Genomic DNA, 26,374 nt, shown 5'->3' on the forward strand with positions numbered 1-26,374 from the left:
CCTGACCTGCAATCACAGCCATAAAGCAGATTTCAGAGTTGTCATAGGGGGGATTTGGGACCCACATAATTGACAGGGGGGAGGCTGCTGTAAACAGAGCTGAGAATGGATCCTCTTTAAGCTCAGTGGGATCCTAGTAGATCTGTGGGATCTGGCATGCCAAATGATCTCGCCCTCCATTAATTCTTATATTTGCTTTGCAGCCCTCGAAAATGACGTCCTTGTGCTGGTCGAAAGAAGAAGGTAAGAAGTTTTCAGGGACAATACAGGCAGTCCTCAACTTATAACCGTCCATTTAGCGACGGTTCAAAGTTGCAATGCTGCTGAAAAAAATTGACCTACAACCGGTCCTCGCATTTGCGACCGTTGCCGCATCCCTGCGGTCACGTGATAAAACTTTGGGCCCTGGGCAGCTGACCTCTCTTTATGACGGTGGCAGAGTCCTGGGTTCAAGTGGTCCCCTGGCTTCTGACAAGCAAAGTCAGCTGGATTCACTTAACGACCATGCACTGCAGTGAGTCACCCAGCAGGGCAAAAAGGCTGTAAACTTGGATGTGGCTCACTTAATGACTGCCTCGCTTAGCAACCAAAGTTCCAGTCCTAATTGGGGTGGTTGGTCGAGGACTACTTGTAAAGATGGCTATCCTTTCAAGGAAATTAAAATTAAAATAGTCAGGGTTTTATTTTACCTTTTCACTTTTTTTTAAGTCAATGTTATTCAGAAGGAAGGAAGGAAGAAGGAGGGAGGGGGAGGGAGGGAGGGAGATGATGGGGTCAGAAAATAATGGAAGGAAGGGAGGAAGGAAGAAAAGAAGGAAAGAAGAAAAGGAAGGAAGGAAGAATGAGGGAGAGAGGGAGGGAAGGAAGGAGGAAGGGAGATGATGGGGACAGAAAATGAAGGAAGGAGGAGGGAGGGAGGGAGGGATGGAAGGAAGGAAGGAAGGAAGGAAGGAAGGAAGGAAGGAAGGAAGGAAGGACCAGATGAGGGCTGCCAGGATTGGCGTGGCAGGGAAAAGTGATTTCTCCAGCCTTGCCAATAAGGGTTTCCCACATCCCACCCAACCCACCTTGGCATGACCTGCCTCCTCCTCCTCCTCCTCCTCCTCCTCCTCCTCCTCCTCCCAGAACGCTGTACATCCAGGGCGAGAGACGGCTGACCTTCTTGGGCTGGGTGGGGGCCATCCAGAGAGCAGCTGGCAGCTCCGGGGACACCTTGTCGGAACAACAACTCACCGAAATGGATGTGCCCATCCTTGTGGACAGGTGCATCGATTATATCACACAGTGCGGTAAGTAGGGGGGGGTCGCCTTGGGGGGAAGGGAGGAAGGGATGCCCCCAATTCTTTTCTTTTTTTTTGTTTGAATTTTTATTGTTTAAGAATTATATTACAATTCCACCATTTCCGGTTTCATGGCGTCAATATACATATACAGATATACCTTCATAATATTTACATTGTTCTTTACATAGTATTAGTTCATTGTCTTAGTTTAAAGATACTACCCGTAGGATTTCTTACTTTTATAATCCTTAATATATAGTATTACATTTTATTTACATAAAATTACATCTTTACTCCCTTTTATTTCCTACTACCGATAGTATGACTCATATCGAGAGATATGAGAGAGAGCTAAAAGTTTAAATGGATGATTAATTAAATGAGTATATGGATATGAGCCCCCAATTATTTTCCTTCCGTCCTTCCTTCTCTCTTTTCTTCCTTCCTTCCTCTCAGTCCTTCCTTCCTTTCTTTATTTTCCTTCCTTCCTTCTCCCTTACATCTCCCTCCCTCCCTCCTTGTTTTTTCTTTCTTTCCTTCCTTCCTTTCTTTTATTTTCCTTCCTTCTCCCTCACATCTCCTCCCTCCCTCCCTCCATCCTTGTCTTTTCTTTCCTTCCTTCCTTCCCTTTCTCTCTTTTCCTCTCCCTCTTTCTCTCTCTTTGTCTCTTACCCTCTTCCATTTTCTTTCTTTCTTCCTTCCTTCCTTCCTTCCTTCCTTTCTTTTTCCTTCCTTCTCCCTCACATCTCCTCCCTCCCTCCCTCCATCCTTGTCTTTTCTTTCCTTCCTTCCCTCTCTCTTTTCCTCTCCCTCTTTCTCTCTCTTTGTCTCTTACCCTCTTATTTCCTGCCTTCCTTCTTCCATTTCCTTCCTTCCTTCCTTCCTTCCTTCCTTCTTCCTTCCTTCTCCCTCACATCTCCTCCCTCCCTCCATCCTTGTCTTTTCTTTCCTTCCTTCCCTCTCTCTTTTCCTCTCCCTCTTTCTCTCTCTTTGTTTCTTACGCTCTTATTTCCTGCCTTCCTTCTTCCATTTTCTTCCTTCCTTCCTTCCTTCCTTCCTTCCTTCTTTCCTTCCTTTTATTTTCCTTCCTTCTCCCTCACATCGCCTCCCTCCCTCCATCCTTGTCTTTTCTTTCCTTCCTTCCCTTTCTCTCTTTTCCTCTCCCTCTTTCTCTCTCTTTGTCTCTTACCCTCTTATTTCCTTCCTTCCTTCCTTCCTTCCTTCCTTCCTTCCTTCCTTCCTTCCTTCCTTCCTTCCTTTTTCTTTCTTTCTTTCTTTCTTTCTTTCTTTCTTTCTTTCTTTCTTTCTTTCTTTCTTTCTTTCTTTCTTTCTTTCTTTCTTTCTTTCTTTCTTTCTTTCTTTCTTTCCTTGCTATCCAAAGAAATTCAATTTACCAACTTACCTTGCAATAAAAAGTCGAAACAACCAGAAATCTAGGAATAATTTCAAATCAGAAGAATTCAATGCCCTTGAGTTGCAACCTGTAGTTGGTTGGTGGTAAACCCTTTGCGGGATCTTCATCTCCTCCTCCTCCTCCTCCTCCTCCCCCCAGGACTGACCTCGGAGGGCATCTACCGGAAGAGCGGGCAGAACTCCAAGACCACCAGCCTGCTGGAGACCCTCCGCAGAGACGCCCGCAAGGTCCGGCTGAAGGAAGAGGACCACCAGGTGGACGACGTGGCCAGCACCCTCAAACGCTTCTTCCGGGACCTGCAGGAGGGGGTCTTCACCAAGGACTCGGCCCAGGCCTGGCTCAAAGTACCCGGTAAAGGGGGAGCGGGTGTGTAGACTTACGACTATTTCTTTAGCCAACGCTTGAAGTTACAATGGCACTGCGGAACCTGGACTTGCGACCAGTCCTCGCCCTTATGACCGTTGCAGCATCCCCAGGGTCTTGTGCCGTGTCCTCGGGTTACGTGGTCGCCGTTTGCGGCCTTCCCAGGCGGCTTCCAACAACAGTGGAGATTTGCTTAACGACTGGGTGATTCACTTATTCGCTTGCGGTGATTCGCTTAACAACGGCGATGCAAAATCTGGCACGACTCGCTTAGTGACTGCCTTCCTTAGCGACAGAAGTCATTGGTAGTTGTAAGTTGAGGACTATACCTGAAATGTCCCTCTTGCGCCCCCTGCTGGTTCAGTGTCATACAGCTGAAAAATGCTGTTCAAGAAAAAAAATAAGACACAAGAAGCCCTTGATTTATGACAGTTCATTTAGTGACCGTTCAAAGTTGCAACGTCACTGAAAAAAGTGACTTACCCCCGTCTTTCACCCTTATGACGGTCGCAGCGTCTCCACGGTCACGTGACCGAAATTTAGACTCTTAGCAACTGGCGTGTACTTATGACGGTTGCAGTGTCCTGCAGTCATGTGATTCCCCTTTTGCGGTCAAGTCAGATTCACTTAACAACCGTGTTACTCACTTAACAACTGCAGTGATTCCCTTAACAGCTGTGGCAAGAAAGGTCGTAAAAAGGGGGTAAAATTCATGGAACTGTCTCGCTTAGCAACGGAAAGGTTAGACTTCGTTTTGGTCGTAAGATAAGGACCACCTGTAATGGTGGGGCACCCAGGCCCCATCCATCAGTGCACCTATATCAGTCCACCTTGCTCTCTTGGCCTTTGGCAGGGAAGCGCTGTTCCCTTGCCTGGAACTGCTGGGTTCTCCTGACCATGTGGACTTCGGTGAGGTGGGCTCCCATAATGTATCTCTGGTGTGGGAGGAAGTTTATGGGGCCATTTTCATGACACCCTCCCCTTGAATGGTGCGGTGGCTTAGAGGTGGAGCTCTCGCCTCACAATCAGGAGGCTGTGAGTTCGATCCTAGTTAGGGCAGAATGAGAATAGATCTGCTGAACAAAACTCCACATTGGCAACAGGAAAGGCATCCGGCCAGTAAACACTCAGCTCCATTATAATCTAAGGCAGTGTTCCTCAACCTTGGTAGCTTGAAGATGGGTGGACTTCAACTTCCAGAAACCCCCAGCCAGCAGCGCTGGCTGGGGGATTCTGGGAGTTGAAGTCCACCCATCTTCAAGCTTCCAAGGTTGAGGAACACTGGGCTAGGGAATTCTGGGAGTTGAAGTCCACCCATCTTCAAGCTTCCAAGGTTGAGGAACACTGGGCTAGGGAATTCTGGGAGTTGAAGTCCACCCATCTTCAAGCTTCCAAGGTTGAGAAACACTGATCTAAGGGATTATGGGTTCATTAAAAGAAGATGATGATGATTTTCGTGACTCCGCCTTGTGCTCCTCTTGACAGCTCTGGAAGACCCCACCGAAAGGATCAGCCGTTATCGTAGGCTTCTCAACAGCCTTCCGGTTGTCAACAAAGCCACCCTGAAGGTGCTAATCAACCATCTCTACCGGTTAGTGGTGACATGGGATGGGCAACTGGAGAGTCTGTTTCTCTTGGGTGGGACAATCCTTGATTTTTGGCTCCTACTTCTGGACTCAGAAAGTTAGACTCCCAGGGCTGGACGGCCTCAGAGGTCTTCTCATCCAACCCCTGTCCGGTGAAGGAACCCTCAGACCATCCTGTCCAGTTCTTGATGGGCCACCGCAACTTCAGTAGGGAGGTTGTCCCACTGCTTCGTAGCTCTAGGAGATTCCTCCTTATTTTGAGTTTGGACCTCTTTTTTTAAAGCTTCCATCTGTTGGTTCTTGTCCCACCCTTGGGCATTATGGAGAATAAATCCATATCTTCTTCTCTGGGATGGTCCTTCAAGAATCGGAAGACTGCTATGTGACACCTTCAGCCTTCTCTTCTTAGGCTAGACAGACTCAGCTCTTTGAACCATCCTTTGTGTTGGTTCTGTGACTGGGATGGAAGGAAGGGTATTCTCCTGGCCCCACCTTCCCTGTAGACCTGGGTTGTCCAACCTTGACCACTTGAAGACCTATGGACTTCAACTCCCAGAATTCCCCAGCCAGCCCATGCTGGTTGAAGAATTCTGGGAGTTGAAGTCCACAAATCTTAAAGTGAAGTTGAACTTGTGAAGTCCACAAGTCTTAAAGTGGAGTTGGACTTCTTGAGTTGGAGTCCACAAGTCTTAAGTGAAGTTGAACTTCTTGAGTTGAAGTCCACAAGTGGAGTTGAATTTGTTGAGTTAAGCCCACAAATCTTAAAGTGAAGTTGAACTTGTGAAGTCCACAAGTCTTAAAGTGGAGTTGAACTTCTTGAGTTGAAGTCCACAAGTGGAGTTGAATTTGTTGAGTTAAACCCACAAGTCTTAAAGTGGAGTTGAACTTGGGGAGCTGAGGTCCACAAGTCTTCAAGTGACCAAGGTTGGACACCCCTCCTGTAGACCCTTCCTTAGACAGACACATAAGGATGGGGGTCCATGTTCCACAGCTCTGTATTGGCTCCTTCACAGAATCCAATGTTTTTCTGACGAGAACCAGATGACTACCCACAACCTGGCCATCGTCTTTGGGCCAACGCTCTTCCAGACGGACGGCAAGGACTTCAAGGCTGGACAAGTGGTGGAAGACCTCATCAGATGCTACATGGAGATCTTCAGTGTAGGTTTGGCCAAGAACGGTGTGGGCCAATGGGCAGGGCCGTATCGGGTGGGCTTTGATGTCCCACTCCTGCAGAATCGGAGCTCGATCAGAACCAGAGGGAATGGATCCTTGTACAGGAGGTCCTTGACTTATGACCGTAACGGACCCTGCCTCTCATGGTTATTAGTCATGACAGTGTAAAATAGTTCTGTCCCATGACTGATCTGTTCTTACGACCTTTCTTGCAGCAGTCGTTAAGCGAATCTGCCGTCATTGAGCTACTGACATGGTCATTAAACAAACCGGTAGGGTTCGTTAAGGGCACAGTTTTGCTGAAAACCGGAAATCAGTGCCGGTTTTCATCCCAAAAGTGGTCAAATGTAGTCACGTGACCACAGAGGAGGGATGCCCAACTCTGGTAGGCCCATTGTAACTTCAAACGATTGCTAAGTGACCCTAAGTCATAAGTCGAGGACTGTCTGCACAGGCGCTCCCCACAGGGGATCATCCCCGTGTTCTCTGAGGCTGCAGGATTGGGTTCCTCCCGGACCCTGGAACAGGAGATGGGGGGGGGAGGCTCAGGGTGGTGGGGAGTCTGTCAAGGGGTCAGCTGCCTTCGCCCCTTGGGCCCCATCTCTCTCTCTCTCTCTCTCTCTCTCTCTCTCTCTCTCCCTTCTTCCGCCTGGCAGGTGGACGAGGAGGAGATGAGGAAGCAGCAGGAAGAAATCCAGGCCATCTTGAAGATGCGCATCGCGGGAACCTCCAGCGGGACGCAGGTGAGTTGAGTCACACAAGGGACCTTGGAGGTCCTCTAGTCCAACCCCTTCCTCAGGCAGGAGACCCTGGGCCATTTCAGACAAGCAGTTGTCCTATTTGCTTGCGTTGGGTTGCTTGCGTCCTCTGAGGTCCGTGTGGCTGTGCTGTGCCTGGCCTCTCGTGGTGCCTCTGCGGCTGCAATTCAAACAACCCTCTTAACCAACACAGGTAGCCATCCAGCAGGTGGATTTGAGAGCACTGAGCTTGTTTGGGCCGTTAAAAGTTGGCTTGGATGTTTCCCCACAGAGAAAATGGGCCAGTCATTCATTAACCGGGGGAATCACGTTCTATGTGAATGCACCTTTTGCCAGAGAGTTTGGCCGAGAGACCCCTTCGGCTGCAGGCTGGGGGGGGGGTCTGGAGGTGGAGGCGGAGCTTGTGACCGGAGCAGCAGTTTTATAGCAAGGGAGTCAAGGCCCAACATAATCCAGGGGTCCAGGAAGCTGGAGGGGAGCCCCAGAAGCACTTGGATTTACAGACCACTTCACAGTGCTTTACAGAGTACGGATAGATAGAAGATAGACAGATAGACAGATAGATAGGGATGGATGGATGGATGGATGGATGGATGGATAGATAGATAGATAGATAGATAGATAGATAGATAGATAGGGATGGATGGATGGATGGATGGATGGATGGATGGATAGATAGATAGATAGATAGATAGATAGATAGAAGATAGACAGATAGACAGATAGATAGGGATGGATGGATGGATGGATGGATGGATAGATAGATAGATAGATAGATAGATAGGTGGATGGATGATATATAATAGATGGATGGATGACAGATGATAGATAAGAGATAGACAAACAGACAGATAATAGACAGACAGAATAAAGAAATAGGACATAGACATGATAGATAGATAGATAGATAGATAGATAGATAGATAGATAGATAGATAGATGATGGATGGATGATAGATAGATAGATAGATAGATAGATAGATAGATAGATAGATGGGTGGGTGGGTGGATGGCTGATATATAATGGATGGATGACAGATGATAGATAAGAGATAGACAGACTGATAATAGACAGACAGAATAAAGAAATAGGAGATAGACATGATAGATAGATAGATCAATAGATAGATAATGGATGGATGATAGATAATAGATGATTGATAGATGATAGATATATGATAGATAATAGGTGGGTATGTAGAGATAGATAGATAGATAGATAGATAGATGGATGGATGGATGGATGGATGGATGGATGGATGGATGGATGGATGAAGGAAAGAAAGAAAGAAAGAAAGAAAGAAAAAAGAGGGAGGGAGAGTGGGAAGATGGATAAACAGATGACAGACAGACAGACAGATGTACACAGACAGATAGATAATAGAAAGGAAGGAAGGAAGAGTGGGAGGATAGATAGACAGATGACAGACAGATAGATAAAAGAAAGAAAGAAAGAAAAAAGAGAGTGGGAGGATGGATAGACAGATGACAGACAGACGGACGGACTGACAGACAGAGAGATGTACACAGACAGAAAGGAAGGAAGGAAGAGAAAAAAAGAGAAAAGAAGGAAGGGTGGGAGGATGGATAGACAGATGACAGACAGACAGAAGGATGGACAGACAGATGGATGATAGGCAGATGTGGGAATGGTTCTAATAGCACCCCCAGCTCTGGCTGATCCCTGCCCCCCAATGTCAGGGATCCAAGGAACACCCGCAGCAGAAGTAAAACTCCAAGGCGGGCGCCTCCCTCCAAGTTCCATTTTATTAGAGATGTCCTATTGGCACATCTGGGAAAAACCCGAATCTGAAAGGCCCCCGGGTTTTCCTCACCCAAACCAAACTCAAAGCCCCTTCCCCTGCACCCACATGTCCATTGCATGGTCCAATCAGGTCCCCGTCCCAACTGGTGTTGCTTCCCAGTCGGGCCTCTCCAGGTGCAGGCTGAACGTCCTTGACTCCCAGGGAAAAGAATGTTGTTGTGGCTGCACATGTTTCCCACAGCTCATCCACCAAGGGTGGCATCCCTGAAGACCCAAAGTAAAAGATGGCCTCCAGGACAGTTGGACACCCAGCCTGCAAATGTCCCTCGGAGCTTCTCCGCCCCAAAGAGAGAGCTAATTTTTAAACTTGTTTTATTTCTTTTATTTCTTTCCCCCTTCTCAGCATGCTGGGGACTTTATCTGCACGGTGTATCTGGAGGAGAAGAAGCTGGAGGCCGAGCAGCACGTGAAGGTGAGGCAGCCCAGGTCAGAAGGAGCAGTGGGGGCGGTGGCGGATGGGGTTGGGGTGATCTGAAGCTGGCAAGGAAAGCCACATGATTAGGGGAAGATAATTGTGGTGGGGCCAAGTGGGGCTGGGCTGGGGGAGAGAAACCAGGCCAAGGGAAGGGGCTCTGGCTGCTTCTGAACGATCCATGGTGCTGGAAGGAGAAGTGAGCTGCTGGCTGTCAGCACTCCAAACTACATTCGTTCCAGTGCTGACATAAGGAGGAGAAGAGGGGGCAGCTGGCAAGAGGACGCTTGACTTTTCACCTACTTATTTTCCCTGAAGATAATATCCCTTAGGAGATGAGATGGGAGGGCGGACATTCCTGGGAGCTGAAGTAGTAGATATGGGGAGAGTGATTTGGAAGATGAGACACAGAGAATTGGGGAACGGAAAGGGAAGGTTTGGGGTCAGGAAGTCAGTGTTGGCTACGACATAATCGGGGACAGATTGTCGTGCTTAATAAATGAAAGATTTCATCAAAGACTATTTGTTTGGAAATGCAATTTATTTGAAGACGACACTGAAATCTGACACTGGCATTTTGGACCAGCCCTTGAAGGCTACCTGGTCTTCCCCAGCTCCTTGCAACCCCCAGTGGATTGAGACTACACTTCCCAGAAATCCCAGCCACTGTAGCCAACACAGAAGGTGTTGAAGCAGTCATTGGGACTACACTTCCCAGAAATCACCAGCTGGCTTTTGTACCTAAGGCGGGACTAGAACTCACAGCTTCCTAGTGATTGGCCCAAAACCACCCAGCCAGCTTTCATGTATAAGGCACAACTAGAATTCACTGTCTCCTGGCAATTAGCCTAAAGTCTGGGGGATCCTCCCGCTCAGCTGGGTGTCTTCTCCCCTCAGATCCCGGCCACCATGACGGCAGAAGAGCTGACCTTCACGATCTTGGACCGGAGGAAAATCCCCACCAAGGAGAAGGACTTCTGGAGCTGCTTTGAAGTCAATGAGCGAGAAGAGGCAGGTCAGTGGGGGAGCTTTTGAAAAAAGGGAGGAAGGAAAAGAAAGAAGGAAGGAAAAAGAAAGGAAGAAAGAAAGAAGAAGGAAAGGAAAGAATGGAAAGGAAAGGAAAGAAAAGGAAGGAAGGAAAAAGGAAGGAAGAAAGAAAGGAAATAAAGAAGAAGGAAAAGAAAGAGAATGAAAGGAAAGGAAGGAAAAAGAAAGGAAGGAGGAAAGAAGGAAGGAAGGAAAGAAAAAGGGGGAGAGAGGGAGGGAAAGAAAGGTAGGAGAAAGGGAAGGGAAGGAAGTTGAAAGAAAGAAAAAGAAAGAGAGAAGGCAAGAAAAAGGAAGGAAGGAAATAGAGAAGAAAAGGAAACTGAAAGAAAAGGAAGGAAGGAAGGGAAGGAAGGAAGGAAAAGAAAGAAAAAAGAAAGAAAAAAAGAGGGAGGGAGGGAAAGGTAGTCAGGAGAAAGGGAAGAAGGGAAGGAAGATGAAAGAAAGAAAGAAAAGAAAGAATGACAGAGAGGAAAGGAAGGAAGAGAGAAAGAAAAAGAAAGAAAGAAAGAAAGAAAGAAAGAAGGAGGGAGAAGGAGGGGGAGGTGAGGTGAGGTGAAGGGAAGTGGGGTTTGAAACCCTGATGTGGAAGGGGGTGGTCAGACTTTCTCCAAACCAGGTTAAGGCATCCTGGACTCTCTTGGAGGGCTGAAGAGGACCCCAAAGTGTAGAGAGCCCCAGAGGTGGCCTTGGAGAGTCCAGGTGGCCTCCTGGGCAGGAAGTGAGCGTGGCAAGGGAGCTCAGACCATCTGACCCTTGACCTGCTCTGACAACCTCTGGCAACCGAGGGGAGACCCTCCAGGGGCTTTGGCCCTTTCACACCATTTAGGCCTCCCTTTCTGTGCCTTCTCTCTCCTCCTCCTCCTCCCGGTGAAGAGCGCCCCCTGCACTACAGCGAGAAGGTGCTCCCCATCGTCCACAGCCTGGGAAAGGACAGCTACCTGGTGGTGAAGAAGCAGCTCTCCATGGAGAACATGCTGCTTTACCTGGGTAAGTGGAGCAGCAGCAGGGGGCAGGCAGGGACTGGGAGGGAGGGGGACCCTTCCTGGGGGGTCAGCCCCCGTCCACCCTGTCGCCTGGAGAAAGGAGCAGGGTTGAGGAAGGAAAGGAGGGAGGGTGGAAGAAAGGAAGGGAGGGGAGGGAGGGAGGAGAACAAAGTGGGAAGGAAGGAAGGAGGGAAAAGAAGGGAGGAGAGAGGAGAGGAAGGGAAGTCTCCCCTCTTCCCCCCTCGGCAGTGACTTGCATTGCCCCAAGAGCAGCTGGGGGGGACAAGATGGGTTGAGGGAGCCATGCCCGGTGGGCCCCCCTGGGTAGAGGAGCCGTGTCCCTTTAAGCAGCGAAGGATGCTAACTATCATTGGGAGGCCGTGGGGCTGCTCCCCTTCCTGCCCTCCTGCCTGTGGCCCTTGACTGCTGCCAAGAAGACACCCAGGATGGAGTGGGGACAACAGGGAGGAGGGGTCTCCTGGGAACCCCCCCGAGTTCTCCTCCCCTGGTTTTCCCCAAAGACCGTTCAGAACTGGGGCCCTCTGTCCCTGCCCCAAATGGCTTCCTCCAAGCCCCTCTTCCTCCCCCCCCCACAGCGAGCAAGGTGGGCGACAGCAAACACGGCTTGATGAAGTTCCGTGAGGAGAAGAACGTGCTTGGGGTGGGGCTCAGCACCGGATTCCACGACCGATACTTCATCCTCAACAACCACTCCCTCCGCCTTTACAAGGAGGTCCGGGTAGGTCCCCTTCCTCCGACTTTGCACCAGCAATCCATCCTCATGGTCCACCCACGCCCGACTCGCCTCTCGGCTTGACTGTTGCAAGGCGCCCAACGTGGGGCTGTCCTTGAAGAGTATCCAGAAACTTCCATTGGGTCAAAATGTGGCAGCCTGCAAATCTCGGTTTGCACGCGAGACGCTTCTCTTGCGGGGGCTGCATTGGCTGCCGATTTGCTTCTGGGTCCAATTCAAGGTCTTGGTTGTCACCTACAAAGCCCCCCATGGCCCAGTCACCCAGCTGGCTTTCATGGCTAAGGCGGGACTAGAACTCACCGTCTCCTGGTGATTGGCCCAAAGTCACTCAGCCAACTTTCACACCTAAGGTGGGACTAGAACTCCCCATCTCCTGGTGATTGGCCCAAAGGCCTTCAGCCAATTTTTATGCCTACAGTGGGACTAGAACTCACTGTCTCCTGGTGATTGGCCCAAAGTCACCCAGCTGGTTTTCATGGTGAAGGAGACCAAACTGGCTCCTTACGTCCACCTTTAATGCCCACCTTTAGTGGTGGATTTTGAAGGCAGCCACTCTGCTTTTGGAGGTGGGATGTGGCACCCCTAGTGGGGACCTGAGCTGGCCCTTCTTTGTGGGCTGTGGGGACGCAGCCCCCTTTTTTTTGACATTCATCCGGCCCTCCTTCTCTCGCACAGAGCCATAAACCGGAGAAAGAATGGCTGGTGAAGAACCTGAAGATCTACCTGGGAATTAAGAAGAAGGTCCGTCCACCAACTTGGTAAGTGGAGCAGATGCCCATCTGTGAGTCCCACCTGATGGTTGTCCCTGCAAAGGGGAGCCACCCCAGTGCAGGTGGGCTAAACCTGCCCTACAAGGTGTGTTTGTAGAGCAAGATCCTCAAAAGACCCTGGATGGTCAGTGAGATAAGAGCTCTGGTGGCGCAGCAGACTAAAGCACTGTTATTAACATCAGCTGCCTGCAATTACTGCGAGTTCAATTCTCACCAGGCTCAAGGTCGACTCAGCCTTCCATCCTTTCTGAGATAGGTAAATTGAGGACCCAGTTGTGGGGGCAATAAGCTGACTTTGTATAAATATACAAAAGTATGAAGGCTATTGCTTAACACATTGTAAGCCGCCCTGAGTCTCTGGAGAAGGGCGGCATATATATCAAATAAAAATAATAATAATAATAAGGCAGCCATTCCTGTTTTGGGCCAGCAGGGAGCAGCCTTGCTCCATGGACACAAGCCTTGTCCAGCTCCTGACCCACCAGCCAAGGGGGTGTGATCTCTAAAGGTGTAAAATGACCTTCTAGATGTGCCCAAGGTGGGCAAAGGAAGGGGGGAAGGTGTTCCTTTGGCTGCAGATGGCCAAAGAGAATTTGAGCTGCAGGGGAAAAGAAAATCTCCTCCCTCCTTGTAGGGTGTGTGGGGTTGAGATGTGGGGCCAGCCCCCAAAGTGCACAGGATAGGCTGCCTTGCGTCAAACCCCAGAGCCTTAATCCAAGGAACCGGCCTCCCAACCCCTCCATCACCCCACAGAGTCACTGGAAGACCGGCTGGTCGGTGCAAAATTCAAATCTTAAACTCGCTCCAATTTCTACATAGTTTTCATAGTCTGGGCATCTGTTCTGGCTTCCTGCTGCAGTTGGGAGACTGCCCGGAAGCCCCCTCCTCCCCTATCCAACCCCTCCAGCCTCTTCAACCTGTTGCGTGAAAGACCCCCTTCCAATGTCTACGGAGATTCTCAGTTATCCAGGTCAAGTTTGTCCCCAAAGGTGCTTTTTCAAAAGGCAACTGGACTTTTTTCTTCTTCTTTGCAATGAAGACATTTCGCTTCTCATCCAAGAAGCTTCATCAGTTCTGGGGAAGGAAAGGGAAACAAAAACCAAGGAAAAAACAAAAGTGCCTTTTGAAAAAGCACTTTGGGCTCTACCCCATTCTCCAATGGCCTGGTTTGAATACTCTCTGGCGCCCCCTGCAGGCTGCCGACCAGGGAAGCGTGAAGCTGGGTGGGCCCCAGGAGGCAGGGTGGGAATTTGTGCACACATCCACACAACCTCACAACAGGGTCTCCTTGTTTCTCTTTTCCAGCTGGGGCTTCACTGTCTTCTTTGAGAACGAAAAGATGGAGAAGCAGCAGTGGTAAGGGGCCCGGGGCCGGCAGCTGGAGGGAGTGGGGGGGGGTCCTTGGTTTGATGCTTATCCTGTCCTATAGCTAAAAGGGCAGGGGTTCGATCCCACCAGGGCGTCCCTCCTTAGTCCGTTCCAATATTTTATTTCTTCCGTCCAATCGTGTCCAGTGCTTAGAGACTTTCTGGACGTGCAGCTTCTTGGCAAGGTTTTTCAGAAGCGGTTGGCCATTGCTTCCATCCTAGGGCTGAGAAGGAGTGATGGGCTCAAGGTCACCCAGCCAGCTTTTGTGCCTAAGGCGGGACTAGAATTCCCTGTCTCCTGTGATGGGCTCATAGTGTCTCCCAGCTGGTTTTCCTGCCTAAGGCGGGACTAGAACTCCCCGTCTCCTGGTGATTGGCTCATAGTGTCTCCCAGCTGGTTTTCCTGCCTAAGGCAGGACTAGAACTCCCCGTCTCCTGGTGATTGGCTCATAGTGTCTCCCAGCTGGTTTTCCTGCCTAAGGCGGGACTAGAACTCCCCGTCTCCTGGTGATTGGCTCATAGTGTCTCCCAGCTGGTTTTCCTGCCTAAGGCGGGACTAGAACTCCCCGTCTCCTGGTGATTGGCCCAAAGTCTCCCAGCCGGCTTTCATTCCTAAGGCAGGACTAGAATTCCCTGTCTCCTGTGATGGGCTCAAAGTCGCCTAGCCGGTTTTCATGCTTAAATTGCAACTGGAACTCCCTGTCTCCTAGCAATTGGCCCAGAGTCACCCAGTCGGCTTTCCTGCCTCAGGTGAGTCTAAAACTGTCTCAATCAGTGACGCCGGGTGGCTTACAATTCCCAAAGTGTAAAAACAATGAAACAATGCAATCAATAAGAAGCATTTTAAAAACCATTGAAAACATATAAAATAAATATACACGGCAGCCGAGATACTTAGTCAGTTACCAATACAGATAGTCCTCAACTTACAACAATTAGTTTAGTGACCGTTTGAAATTACAGCGGCACTGAAAAAAGTGACTTAAGAGTATGACCATTTTTTACACTTATGACCTTTGCAGCATCCCTGTGGTCACGTGATCGAAATTTGGATGCTTGGCCACGGACTCATATTTATGACGGTCGCAGCGTCCCGGGGGAGGCAGGCTGTCACGTGATCCCCTTTTGCGACTGACTGACAAGCCCAGTCAATGGGGAAGTTGGATTCGCTTAACAACCGTGTTGCTAACTTAATGACTGCTGTGATTCTTTTAATAACTGCAATAACTTGCCAAATGGGGCGACGTTCTCTTAGCGACGGTCTTGCTCGGCCATGGAAATTTTGGGCTCCCTCGGGGTCGTAAGTTGAGGACTACCTGTGCAGCAAAGCAACGGGGGGCTCTTGACGCATTCAGTGCCCCAGGCTCAGGTGCTCAGCCAGGGGTTTTAAAACCTTGCCAAAGGCCTAACCCTCTAACGCAGTGTTTCTCAACCTTGGAAGCTTGAAGATGGGTGGACTTCAACTCCCAGAATCCCCCAGCCAGCAGCGCTGGCTGGGGGATTCTGGGAGTTGAAGTCCACCCATCTTCAAGCTTCCAAGGTTGAGAAACACTGGGCTAGGGAATTCTGGGAGTTGAAGTCCACCCATCTTCAAGCTTCCAAGGTTGAGAAACACTGGGCTAGGGAATTCTGGGAGTTGAAGTCCACCCATCTTCAAGCTTCCAAGGTTGAGAAACACTGCTCTAACCCTTCTCATATCCAAGGAGAGGATGTCCCCGAAAATAGGGGCCGCTGCAGAAAAGGCCCTGCGCCAGCAGCCCTTCTTCTGGGGGGCAGGATGGGCGTCCCCTTCTCACTCTCCTGCCCCCTCCCCTCCCCTCCTCTCCTCCGCAGGTACCTCTGTTGTGACACCCAGATGGAAATGCGAACGTGGTTTGCCAACTTCCTCTCCATGCAGGTAAGGCAGGGCAGCCTCCACCTGGGCCGGGGGTGGGGGTGGGGAAGGCTTTCCAGGGAGGGTCTCCTTCCTTGGTCTTCCATGCCTGCATCCCGGGACTGAGGCCCTTCCCGTGCCCCAAGCCTGGGACCCCTCTTGGGGTTGGTCCTGCTCTGAGCAAGCAAGGTGGGGCCTGCTTAGGTGATGGAAGTGCTATTGGCACAGTCCCTCGTGCCGCCAGCTGTGTTTGCACACTTGCCATTTGACGCAGGAAGCTTCCCCGCTGCCCCCCCCTTCCCCCCAAGTGCAGTTCCTGAGATTTTGGCCATGAGGACTAGGAACTTGTTCCGTTTTGGCCACGCAGAGCAGGCTCCTGGCTGAGGTTGTCTGCCTTGCTGAAGGGTCCGGGGTGGGACCCTGACCCTGATAAGGGGCAGGGGGGGGTCCCTGTTTGTGCTCTGGATGGATTGAGCTTCCCGAAGGAGAAGGATGCAAGGCCCTTAATCTCTCTCTTTCTCTCCCCCCCCCATTTACCCCGACCCCTCCCTCCCCCAGCACGGAGGCAACATCTGGCCTTCGGAGTCGTCCAAGGTCCGGCTTCCCCAGGCGCCACCAGACTCCCGGCTGGGCAACGTCTCCCTGATCCCCCTGCGAGGCAGCGAGAATGAGATGCGGAACAGCGTGGCTGCTTTCGTGGCTGACCCCTTGACGGTGAGCCTGAGCCCTCCCCCCTCCCCTCCCCTTCCTTCCTTCCTCCCTCTCTTTCCCTTCTCTTCCCTTCCCTGACTCTCTTTCTCGCTCTTTTTCTATTGTCTCTTGCTCTTCCTTCCTTCTCTTCTTTTTCTGTTTTCTCTTTCTTATCTTTCTCTCATCTATAATCCATTTCTTCCCTCCCCCCTGCCCCCTCCTCTCCCTCCTCCCCTTCCCCTCCCATTGGGTGGTTGGGGGTCCCTGATGATCTATCTATCTATCTATCTATCTATCTATCTATCTATCTATCTATCTTTCTTTCTTTCTTTCTTTCTTTCTTTCTTTCTTTCTTTCTTTCTTTCTTTCTTTCTTCCTTTCTCTCTCTCTTGTTCTTTCTTCCTCCTTCCTTCCTCCCTCCCTCCTTTCTTTTTCTCTTTGCTTTCTCTTTCTCATCTTTCATTCATCTACAATCCAGGTCCTCCCTCCCCCCTCCCTCTTTCCCCCTCCCCTGCTCTTCTTCCTCCCTTTGTCTTCCCCTGGACCTGGGTGGTTGGGGGTCCCTGAGGTCCTGGTGGGAGCTGGCTCTCTTCCATGCGCCCAGAGGGGTCCAGCCTGAGGACCCCCCCACCCACCCTGGGCAGGAATCCCGGGGTCTCTTCTGACCTTGCCTCCTTCTCTCTGCAGCTCCTTCGGGATGTGTGAATCTGGCAGAGGCACACCAGGTAAGTTGACCGGCCATCCTGCAGCGGTCAGGGAAGTTGGCCCTCTGCCTGGGGGGGGAGGGGGAGGATGCCTGGACTTTGCGGAGATCCTGGACTGGCCTTTTAAAGGGGCCAGCTGCTCCCCTGCTCCCATAGCCCAGATCTCGACAAATCCTGTGGACACTGCCCCCAACCCAGATTCTTCCCCAACTCTTTCTTTCTTTCTTTCTTTCTTTTCTTCTTTCTTTCTTTCTTTCTTTCTTTCTTTCTTTCTTTCTTTCTTTCTTTCTTTCTTTCTTTCTTTCTTTCTTTCTCTCTCTCTCTCTCTTTCTTTCTCTTTCTTTCTCTCTCTCCCTCACTTTCCTTCTTTCCTTCCCTCCCTCTTTCTTTCTTTTTCTCCCTTCCTTCCTTCCCTTCCTTCCCTCCCTCTCTCTCTCTCTTTCCTTCTTTCTCTCTCCCTCACTTTCCTTCCTTCCTTCCCTCCCTCCCTCCTGCTTTCTTCCTTCCTTTCTCTCCCTTCCTTCCTTTCCTTCCTTCCTTCCTTCCCTCCCTCCTGCTTTCTTCCTTCCTTCCTTCCCTCCCTTCCTCCCTTCCTTCTTTCTTTCTTTCTCTCCCTTCCTTCCCTTCCTTCCCTCCCTCCCCCTCCCTTCCTTCCTTCCTTCCTTCCTTCCTTCCTTCCTTCCTTCCTTCCTTCCTTCCTTCCTTCCTTCCTTCCTTCCTTTCTTTCTTTCTTTCTTTCTTTCTTTCTTTCTTTCTTTCTTTCTTTCTTTCTTTCTTTCTCTTGTAGGTTGGACAACGGAGGACAAGCACAGCCGAGGCCGGTCCATCCACTGGAGGCTGCTCCAGCAGGGTGGGGGGGAGGGAGGGGTGCCCAGTATCCAGGACAGACTCTTGGGAGTCCACGGAAGACCCGAAAGCAGCAAGAACGAGGCCTCCAACCAGAAAAGGGGGTGGGGGGAGGGGTTTGCAGACAGCCTGGACTTGGAAGCTGGTCACCAAAGGGTCATTTCTGTGCCAGGAACCAGAGGTTGCCCCCCCTCACCCGCCACAGTTTGGCAGCTTCCTTGCCTGCAGCCTGGACTTCCTGGGGATCGTTGCCAAGACCACCCCTGCCCTTTCGCCATCTCTGACGGACGTTGTGTAGCCTGGGTTTTACCAGGCGCTGGAACGTTTTTTGGAAACAAGAATTTTTGGGGTGCAAAGAGACCCCTCCCCCCCCGTGCTCCCCCAGCAGACCGAGCTGGGAGGAGAGGAAGGTCACGGAGGAGCCTTTGCTCAGCGGGGGGTTTGGGGTCCCTCGGAAGGGACCTGCTGTCCACCCCAAACATTTCAGCTCCCGTCCCTTTTTCTGAACCCCTGAAATCAGGGGGCGCCGAGCGCAGAAGAGGGAAGCTGCATCCATCAGGGTGGCCGGCGGCTAAGACCGGCTGCTCGTCCCTCCTTTTTGGGGTCCCCAATTCTGCACCCCCGTCTCTTCTACAGACTCGGGGCTCTCTGGCCAGCAACTGCCCACCTGGAAGAAGGAAACACGGACAGCGGCGTCTCGGTACAAGCACCGCAGAGGGTACCAAGACTGCGGCTGGCAGGGTGGGGGGGGGCTTCTCTCTGCCGCCTCCTCCTCCTGATGGCCAGGGACAGAAAGCCCAGCTTTGCACGGGTGCTGTGGAAAAGGGACGGGGCCCATCGTTTTCAGCCGATGTATTTTTATTGGTCTCCTTTTTGTAATCAGAATAAAATTGTCAGAAGGAATTGGAGTTGGTGGGGGGCTTGCGAAGGTTGGTGGAGGGCTTCTACCCATTACTGGTGGTGATGGGCTCCTCTGTTGCTTTAGACCCCAGTTTTTCAAAGTTGGCAACTTTTAAGGTGTATGGAACTCCCAGGATTCCCCAGCTAGCAAGGGAGGACTACAATTCCCAGGATTCCCGAGTTAGCAAGGGAGGACTCCGATTCCCAGGATTCCCCAGTTAGCAAGGGAGGACTCCGATTCCCAGGATTCCCCAGTTAGCAAGGGAGGACTACGATTCCCAGGATTCCCCAGTTAGCAAGGGAGGACTACGATTCCCAGGATTCCCCAGTTAGCAAGGGAGGACTACGATTCCCAGGATTCCCCAGTTAGCAAGGGAGGACTACGATTCCCAGGATTCCCCAGCTAGCAAGGGAGGACTCCAATTCCCAGAATTCCCGAGTTGGCAAGGGAGGACTACAATTCCCAGGATTCCCCAGCTAGCAAGGGAGGACTCCGATTCCCAGGATTCCCCAGCTAGCAAGGGAGGACTCCAATTCCCAGGATTCCCGAGTTGGCAAGGGAGGACTACAATTCCCAGGATTCCCCAGCTAGCAAGGGAGGACTACAATTCCCAGAATTCCCGAGTTAGCAAGGGAGGACTACGATTCCCAGGATTCCCCAGTTAGCAAGGGAGGACTCCCAATTCCCAGGATTCCCCAGCCAGCTAGAGTGATCTACAATTTCAAGATTTCTTCAGCCTGCTGTGGTTAAGTTAGGATCACGGTTGTTAAGTGGCTTCCCCGTTGACTTTGCTTGTGAGGTCACAAAAGGGGACCCCGTGACCCCAGGACCGTCATAATATGAGTCAGTTGCCAAGCGCCTTGAGTTTTGATCGCGTGACCGTGGGGACCCTGTCGTAAGTGTGAGAAACGGCCATAAGTCGCTCTTTTCAGGGCTGTTGTAACTTTGAACGGTCACTAAGCGAATGGTCGTAAGCCGAGGACTCCCTGTACTACAGTTCCCATCCACGTGATTTACCGCCCGCTTGGCCCGGGGCCAGCCAGATATTTTCCCGCTGCTTCCTGCCGTGTTCCGCTTTGATCCTCGGTTCTCATGGGAACAATTGTTTGTTTCAAGAGCCCTCTTTCGCGGTTATGTTCGCAATCTTCATCCTGGCCTGTTTTTTCCCCCACTTGCTGCTGGGGCTGAAATCATCTTTTTATTGCTTGGAAGGTTGTTTCATCCTTGATCTGTTTCTCCACTTGGGCCTCCCAGCAAATATTCCCCGTAAAGAATAGAAGAAGCAAAGCAAACTTTTTTCCTTTCTCTCCCAAACCGCGTAGTTGCAGGGGTAGCAATCAGACGACAAACGGATATTTGGGGATCCTCCTGCAGTGCAGGACACGGAATGAGGCTCTCCGGGTAGCCAGAGGCCAATGCCAGGGAATAGGGAGAGAGCCTTGGTAGTACAGTGGTCTAAAGCACCCTGTTATTAAGACCAGCTGCCTGCAATGACTGCAGGGTTCGAATCTCTCCAAGGCTCAAGGTTGACTCAGCCTTCCATCCTTTCTAAGGTGGGTGAAATGAGGACCCAGTTTGTGGGGGCAATAAGCTGACTTTGTATAAAATATACAAAAGGATGAAGGCTATTGCTTAGCGCACTGTAAGCCCTGAGTCTCCGGAGAAGGGCGGCATATAAATCAAATTAAAAAAAAAAAAAGCAATTTGTCCAGGCAGCCAACAGTGAAGAGAAGCGGTGGGCTCCCTTCGGTTGAATGTAAATCCTAGGGCTGAAAGGACCTCAGAGGTCTTCTAGTCCAACCCCCTGCTCAGGCAAGAGAGACCTTATGTGCCATTCCAGACTTAGTCTTTTCTTGAAAACTTCCAGTCATGGAGAAGGAAGGAAGGATAGAAGGAGAGGAGGGAGGGAGGGAAGAAAGAAAGAAAGAAAGAAAAAGAAAGAAAAGGAAGGAGAAGAGGAAGGAAGGATAGAAGTAGTGGAGGGAGGGAGGGAAGAAGAAAGAAAAGGAAGGAGAAGAGGAAGGAAGGATAGAAGGAGAGGGAGGGAGAGAAGAAAGAAAGAAAGAAAAGGAGAAGAGGAAGGAAGGATAGAAGGAGAGGAGGGAAGAAGGAAAGAAGAAAGAAAAGGAAAGAAGGAGAAGAGGAAGGAAGGATAGAAGGAGGAGGGAGGGAAGAAGAAAGAAGGAAGAGGAAGGAAGGATAGAAGGAGAGGAGGGAGGGAGGGAAGAAGGAAAGAAAGGAAAGGAAAGAGAAGAGGAAGGAAGGATAGAAGGAGAGGAGGGAGGGAAGAAGGAAAGAAGAAAGAAAAGGAAAGAAGAAGAAGAGGAAGGATAGAAGGAGAGGAGGGAGAGAGGGAAGAAGGAAAGAAGAAAGGAGAAGAGAAGAAGGAAGGAAGGAAGGATGGATAACAGCATAACAGAGTAACTAAGTTGGAAGGGATCTTGGAGGTCTTCTCGTCCAGCCCTCTTCAAGCAGAAGCCCCTTTCCTATTTCAGACAAGTGGCTGTCCATTCTCTTCTTAAAAACCTCCAGTGTTTGGAGCATTCACAACTTCTGGTGGCAAGCTGTTCCTCTGGTTAATCGTCCTCACTGTCAGGAAGTTTCTCCTTAATTCCGGGTTGCTTCTTTCCTTGATCAGTTTCCATCCGTTGCTTCTTGTCCTGCCTTCAGGGGCTTTGGAAAACAAATTGACCCCCCCAGAAGCAAATCTGGAAGGGGGGGTGTCCAGAGGTGCCCCTTCCTCTCACAGCCCCCTCCCCCAAGGGTCTCCTAGGCTCCTGATTTGGCTTTGTGGGGAAGTCGCTTTCTCCCAGATGCTTTTATCTCAAGGCGGCTTGGAAAAAGGCCAGAGAAGCTAATGGAAGGGAGGCCCTCTGTCCTCTGGGTAGGTGGGTCCCTTGGTAAGTAGCCCCCTCCCCACTTAGCAGGAGGGCAAAGGATGGGGGGGGGAATTTAGGGCTCCGATTAAGACAGGCAACCCAGCAGAGGGAGGGGAAGCATTTCAAAAAACCGAGAAAGCAACGCCAAGAGAGAGCCAATCTGGAACTAAGGAGAGGTTTCCTAACAGTGAGAACAATTACAGGTAGTCCTCGACTTACGACCACAGTTGAGCCCAACATTTCCATTGTTAAGCGAGACAGTTCTTAAGCGAGCTTTGCCCCATTTTACAACCTTCCTCGCCACCGTTGTTGAGTGAATCGCTGCACTTGTTAAAGTGAGTAACACGGACAGGAAGCGACGGATGGAAACTCAGCAAGGAGAGAAGCAACCTGGAATTAAGGAGAAACTTCCTAAGAATGAGGACAATTAACCAGTGGAACTGCTTGCCACCAGAAGGTGTGGGTGCCCCAACATCACTGGAGGTTTTTAAGAAGAGACTGGACAGCCCCCTATCTGAAATGGTCTAGGGCCTCCTGCTTGAGCTGGGGGTTGGACTAGATGATCTCCAAGGTCCCTTCCAGCTCTATTCTGATGATTCTGATTCTGAATCTGGCTTCTCCCTTGAGAAGATCACAAAAGGAGATCGCGTGACCTGGGTAAACTGGGACCGTCATAAATATGAGCCGAATGTCCAAATTTTGAATCATGAGGGATGCTGCAATGGTCGTAAGTATGATAAATGGTCATAAATCACTTTTTTTCAGTGCTGTCGTCATTTCAAACGGTCACTAAATGAACTGTTGTATGTGGAGGACTCCCTGCAATCACAGGAACGGCTTCCCTCCGGAAATTGTGGGAGCTCCAACCCACAAGAAGAGACTGGGCAGCCATTTGTCTGAAATGGAGTAGGGCCTCCTGCCTGGGCAGAGGGTCAGACTAGAAGACCTCCAAGGCCCCTTCCGGCTCTGTTCTTCTGATTTACTGTGTACTGATCATTGTGCACAGTTCCTTCCTCCAGCTGTGGGAAACGCAGCAAGGATTTTGCTTTCTTTGCTGTTGCCTTCACCCCAACCCCTTTTTCCTTTCTCTCCCCCTCCTCCCTGCCCGATTCTCCCGAAGGGTTTATCTCTCTTGTTTTTCTACCCCCTAATTCCCAAATTCTGCCCGTAAAGCCTTGACATTTGAGAATCCTCAATTCCTCGGCTTTAATGCTAGCCAGCTTGATATTTACCCGGCCAGCTGCTTCTCAGGTTCTCGGGGAAGGAGATGTGCCCAGCTGACTGTGTGTTTGTGTAGACACAAAACCACAAGAAGAAGCCGGAGGGGGTCTCTATTCTGGAAAGGGCCTTGGTCAGGGGCCTGTGGGGCGGGGGGGGGGGACCAGGCCATGAATAGATCCAATGGAGATGGACAGGTGGAGATCAATGCAAGGATGCAGCCTGTGGGCAGGTGTGCATTGTCAGAGCTGATTGTGTGCAGAAATCCTTCAAAAAGACACAAAGGGGAAAAATCCTTGGCTGGCTCTGAGTTGTGAAGGAAGGCTCTGCATTGCAACAGGGGCAGCTCGGGGAGACGGGAGGAACTGAACGAAAACTTTCCATGTTGGGCTGGAAGTTGGAGTTATTGGGTTCCTTTCTTGGGACTTTGGCGTATTTCAACTTCTGTGTACAAGACAAAAATATATGAGGGGCTCTCCAGGGAATGGAGAAGAACACACATACACACAAACAGAGAGTGGGTGGGGCAAGGACCAGAGAAAGAAATTTTATTATTATTTTATATAATTTGATTTCACTTTATTTTCTGTTATGTGCCCTTCCTTATTTTTATAAATAACTCAAGATGGGAAACCTGCCTAATAACTCCTTCCACCTCCTAATTTCCCCACCACAACAACAACAATCCTGTGAGGTAGGTTGGGCTGAGAGAGAGGGACTGGCCCAAAGTCAGCCAGCTGACTTTGATGCCTAAGGCGGAACTAGAACTCGCCATCGCCTGGTTCTCAGCCTGGTGCCTTAACCACTATATCAACTGGCTCCCTTTTGCCTCCGAATGGATAAAGGAGCCTCTCAATGCCCAGTGAGAAGATGGCACTGGGGGCAGCATTGTTGGTCATCATCCTTCCTGGCCTCTGGCCAGAGGGCATTCCTGGTCTAAGGAGGTGTAGGACTTCCTGCAGCTTCAGCCATTTTGAATCAGAATAACAGAATACCAGAGTTGGAAGGGGCCTTGGAGGTCTTCTAGTCCAACCCTTTGCTCAAGCAGGATATCATATATCATATTTTCTGACAGGGAGAACAATCAACCCATGGAACAGAAGTTGCCTTCGGGAGTTGTGGGAGCTTCATCACTGGAGGCTTTCAAGAAGAGATTGGACTGCCATTTGTTGGAAATGATGGCGAATTTATGGCACGCGTGTCACAGGTGGCACGTGGAGCCATATCGGTGGGCACGCAAGCTCAACTCCGGCGTGCATATGGGTGCTGACCAGCTAATTTTTGGGCCTTCTGGGCCACCCAGAAGTAGGGAAACAGGCTGTTTCCTGCCTATGGAAGGCCTGAGGTGATGGTGGGGAAGGCCGTTTTTGCCCTCCCCAGGCTCCTAGAGAGGCTCTGGAGGCTGGAGAGAGCAAAAAGCAGGCCTTCCGGTTCCACCGGAAGTTGGCAAACGGGCTGTTTCTAGCCTCCAGAGAGCCTCCGGGAGGTGGGGAAGGCCATTTTCGCCCTCCCCAAGCTCCTAGAGAGGCTCTGGAGCCTGGGGGGGGAGCAAAAAACAGGCCTACTGGGCCCACTGGGCTGCCATGTGCCAAAACTGGGGGGAGCGTGGGGGGGTCGCACACGCTTGTGCGGGGGGCGGGGCGCATAGAATTATGGGTGTGGGCACGTGCATGCGTGACCCCTCACGCTCCCCCCACTTTTGGCATGCGATGGCCAAAAGGGTAGCCATCACTGGTGTAGGGTCTCCTGCTTGGGCAGCGGGGGGTTGGACTAGATGACCTACAAGGTCTCTCTCAACTCTGTAAATCTGTTATTACCCACCCAAGACAAATGGCTGCCCAGTCTCTTCTTGAAAACCCCCAGTGTTGGAGCACCCACAACTTCTGGTGGCCAGCTGTTCCACTGGTTTATTGTTCTGACTGTTGGGAAATTCCTCCTTAGTTCCAGGTTGCTTCTCTCCTTCATTAGTTTTCATCCATGGCTGATCATATTTCACAGTTTGAAGGCCTGCCCTTTTTGCACCAGCCAGGCAGTCCAGAACAGCTGGAGCATGAAACTCATGGTGGCAGCCTGTCTCTCCCCCCCCCTCAAAAAAAATGGGCATGGCGCACCAGCTGCACCAGCTCAACTCTGGGCGCCAGTGGGTGGGGGTGGGGAGATCAGGGCGAAGAATAGAGGACACGAATGCGAGATTCCAATCCTGGGGCCAAAGTTTGGAGGACCATCCACGAGAGGCATTGATCCAACTTGGCATCTCCTGCCACAACTGCCAACCTTCAAAGGGAGCCGTTGGAGGCCGGGGGAGATGGGGAAAGCGTGGAGAACGTGGCCTCGGACGGAGAGGAGACACGGAGGGCAGAGCTGCGTCTCTGAGCTGAGAAAAAGCCCTGGTGAGCTTGTTAGAAGTGGAGATGGTGGCCGTGGCCGCCTTGGAGTGGGGAAGGACCGGAGCATCTTCCCCCTGTGGCTCAGAGGGCCTGTGGAGGTCGAGAGCACAGTCTCCAAGGGGGGGGGGAGAGAAGTGGGTTCCCCCACCACTGAAAGATCCCCCACTTTCCTGTGGATCAGGGGTCCCCAAACATGGACGCTTTAAGACTTGTGGACTTCAACTCCCAGAATTCTCCAGCCAGAATGGGTTGAATTCTGGGAGTTGAAGTCCACCCATTCTGGCTGGAGAATTCTGGGAGTTGAAGTCCACAAGTCTTAAAGCTGCCAAGTTTGAAGACCTCTGCAAGAATGGTCTGGCTGGCTGGGGAATTCTGGGAGTTGACGTTCTGGGAGTTGAATTCTGGGAGTTGAAGTCCACCCATTCTGGCTGGAGAATTCTGGGAGTTGAAGTCCCCAAGCCTTAAAGAGGCCAAGTTTGAAGACCTCTGCTGTGGCTGATCAGCAGACAGTGGCACTTCCATCACTATGAAGGGGGAAGAGCAACAAGGTAGGAGGTCCATTGGCAGCTTGCAGGAAGTCCGTGTAATAGCATAATAACAGAATTGAAATGAGCTCCTCGGAGGTCTTCTAGTCCATCCCCCTGTCCAAGCAAGAGACCTTCTCTACCATTCCAGACAAAGTGGCTGTCCCGTCTCTTCTTAAAAACCTCCAGGGATGGAGGCACCCACAACTTCCGGAGGCAACTTCTCTTCCACTGTTTGATTGTTCTCACTATTAGGAAAGTTCTCCTGAGTTCTAGGTGGCTTCCGTCCTTGATTAGAAGTTTAGAACATAGGGGTAGAATACAGAATAACAAAGTTGGAAGGGGCCTTGGAGGTCTTCTAGTCCAACCCCCTGCCCAAGCAGGAGACCTTATACCATTCCAGACAAATGGTTCAGTCTCTTCTTTAAATCTTCCAGTGTTGGAGCATTCACAACTTCTGAAGGCAACTTCTGTTCTACCGGTTAATTGTTCTCAGTGTCAGGAAATTTCTCCTTAGTTCCAGGTTGCTTCTCTCCTTGATGAGTTTCCCCCCTTTGCTTCTTGTCCACCCTTCTGGTTTTTTGGAGAATAAGTCAATCCTCTCTACTTTGTGA

General features: G+C 50.8%; 1 protein-coding gene across 13 annotated transcripts in view; it reads left to right on the forward strand.

Annotated features, from left to right (window-relative positions):
• Positions 1-18,754, forward strand: part of ARAP1 (ArfGAP with RhoGAP domain, ankyrin repeat and PH domain 1) — a 103,378-nt gene extending 84,624 nt beyond the window's left edge. For 8 of the 13 annotated variants that reach the window (XM_087895686.1, XM_087895687.1, XM_087895685.1 and 5 more), the window contains 16 exons: positions 204-243; positions 1,126-1,289; positions 2,836-3,048; positions 4,546-4,651; positions 5,660-5,807; positions 6,479-6,565; positions 8,749-8,817; positions 9,715-9,832; positions 10,738-10,851; positions 11,444-11,586; positions 12,277-12,359; positions 13,677-13,727; positions 15,572-15,635; positions 16,170-16,325; positions 16,989-17,026; positions 17,793-18,754. In XM_087895686.1, the coding sequence (XP_087751812.1) occupies positions 204-243; positions 1,126-1,289; positions 2,836-3,048; positions 4,546-4,651; positions 5,660-5,807; positions 6,479-6,565; positions 8,749-8,817; positions 9,715-9,832; positions 10,738-10,851; positions 11,444-11,586; positions 12,277-12,359; positions 13,677-13,727; positions 15,572-15,635; positions 16,170-16,325; positions 16,989-17,006 (1,574 nt within the window). In that variant the 3' untranslated portion in view covers positions 17,007-17,026; positions 17,793-18,754. Of the gene's footprint in view, positions 1-203; positions 244-1,125; positions 1,290-2,835; positions 3,064-4,545; positions 4,652-5,659; positions 5,808-6,478; positions 6,566-8,748; positions 8,818-9,714; positions 9,833-10,737; positions 10,852-11,443; positions 11,587-12,276; positions 12,360-13,676; positions 13,728-15,571; positions 15,636-16,169; positions 16,326-16,988; positions 17,027-17,792 lie in introns of all 13 variants that reach the window. The other 5 variants (XM_087895683.1, XM_087895681.1, XM_087895684.1 and 2 more) reach the window with 1 other exon arrangement.
• The last annotated feature ends 7,620 nt before the right edge of the window (positions 18,755-26,374 follow it).

Source organism: Pantherophis guttatus, chromosome 5 (genome assembly GCF_059756535.1).
Source record: "Pantherophis guttatus breed Tessera chromosome 5, ASM5975653v1, whole genome shotgun sequence".
Taxonomy (NCBI): Eukaryota; Metazoa; Chordata; class Lepidosauria; order Squamata; family Colubridae; genus Pantherophis; species Pantherophis guttatus.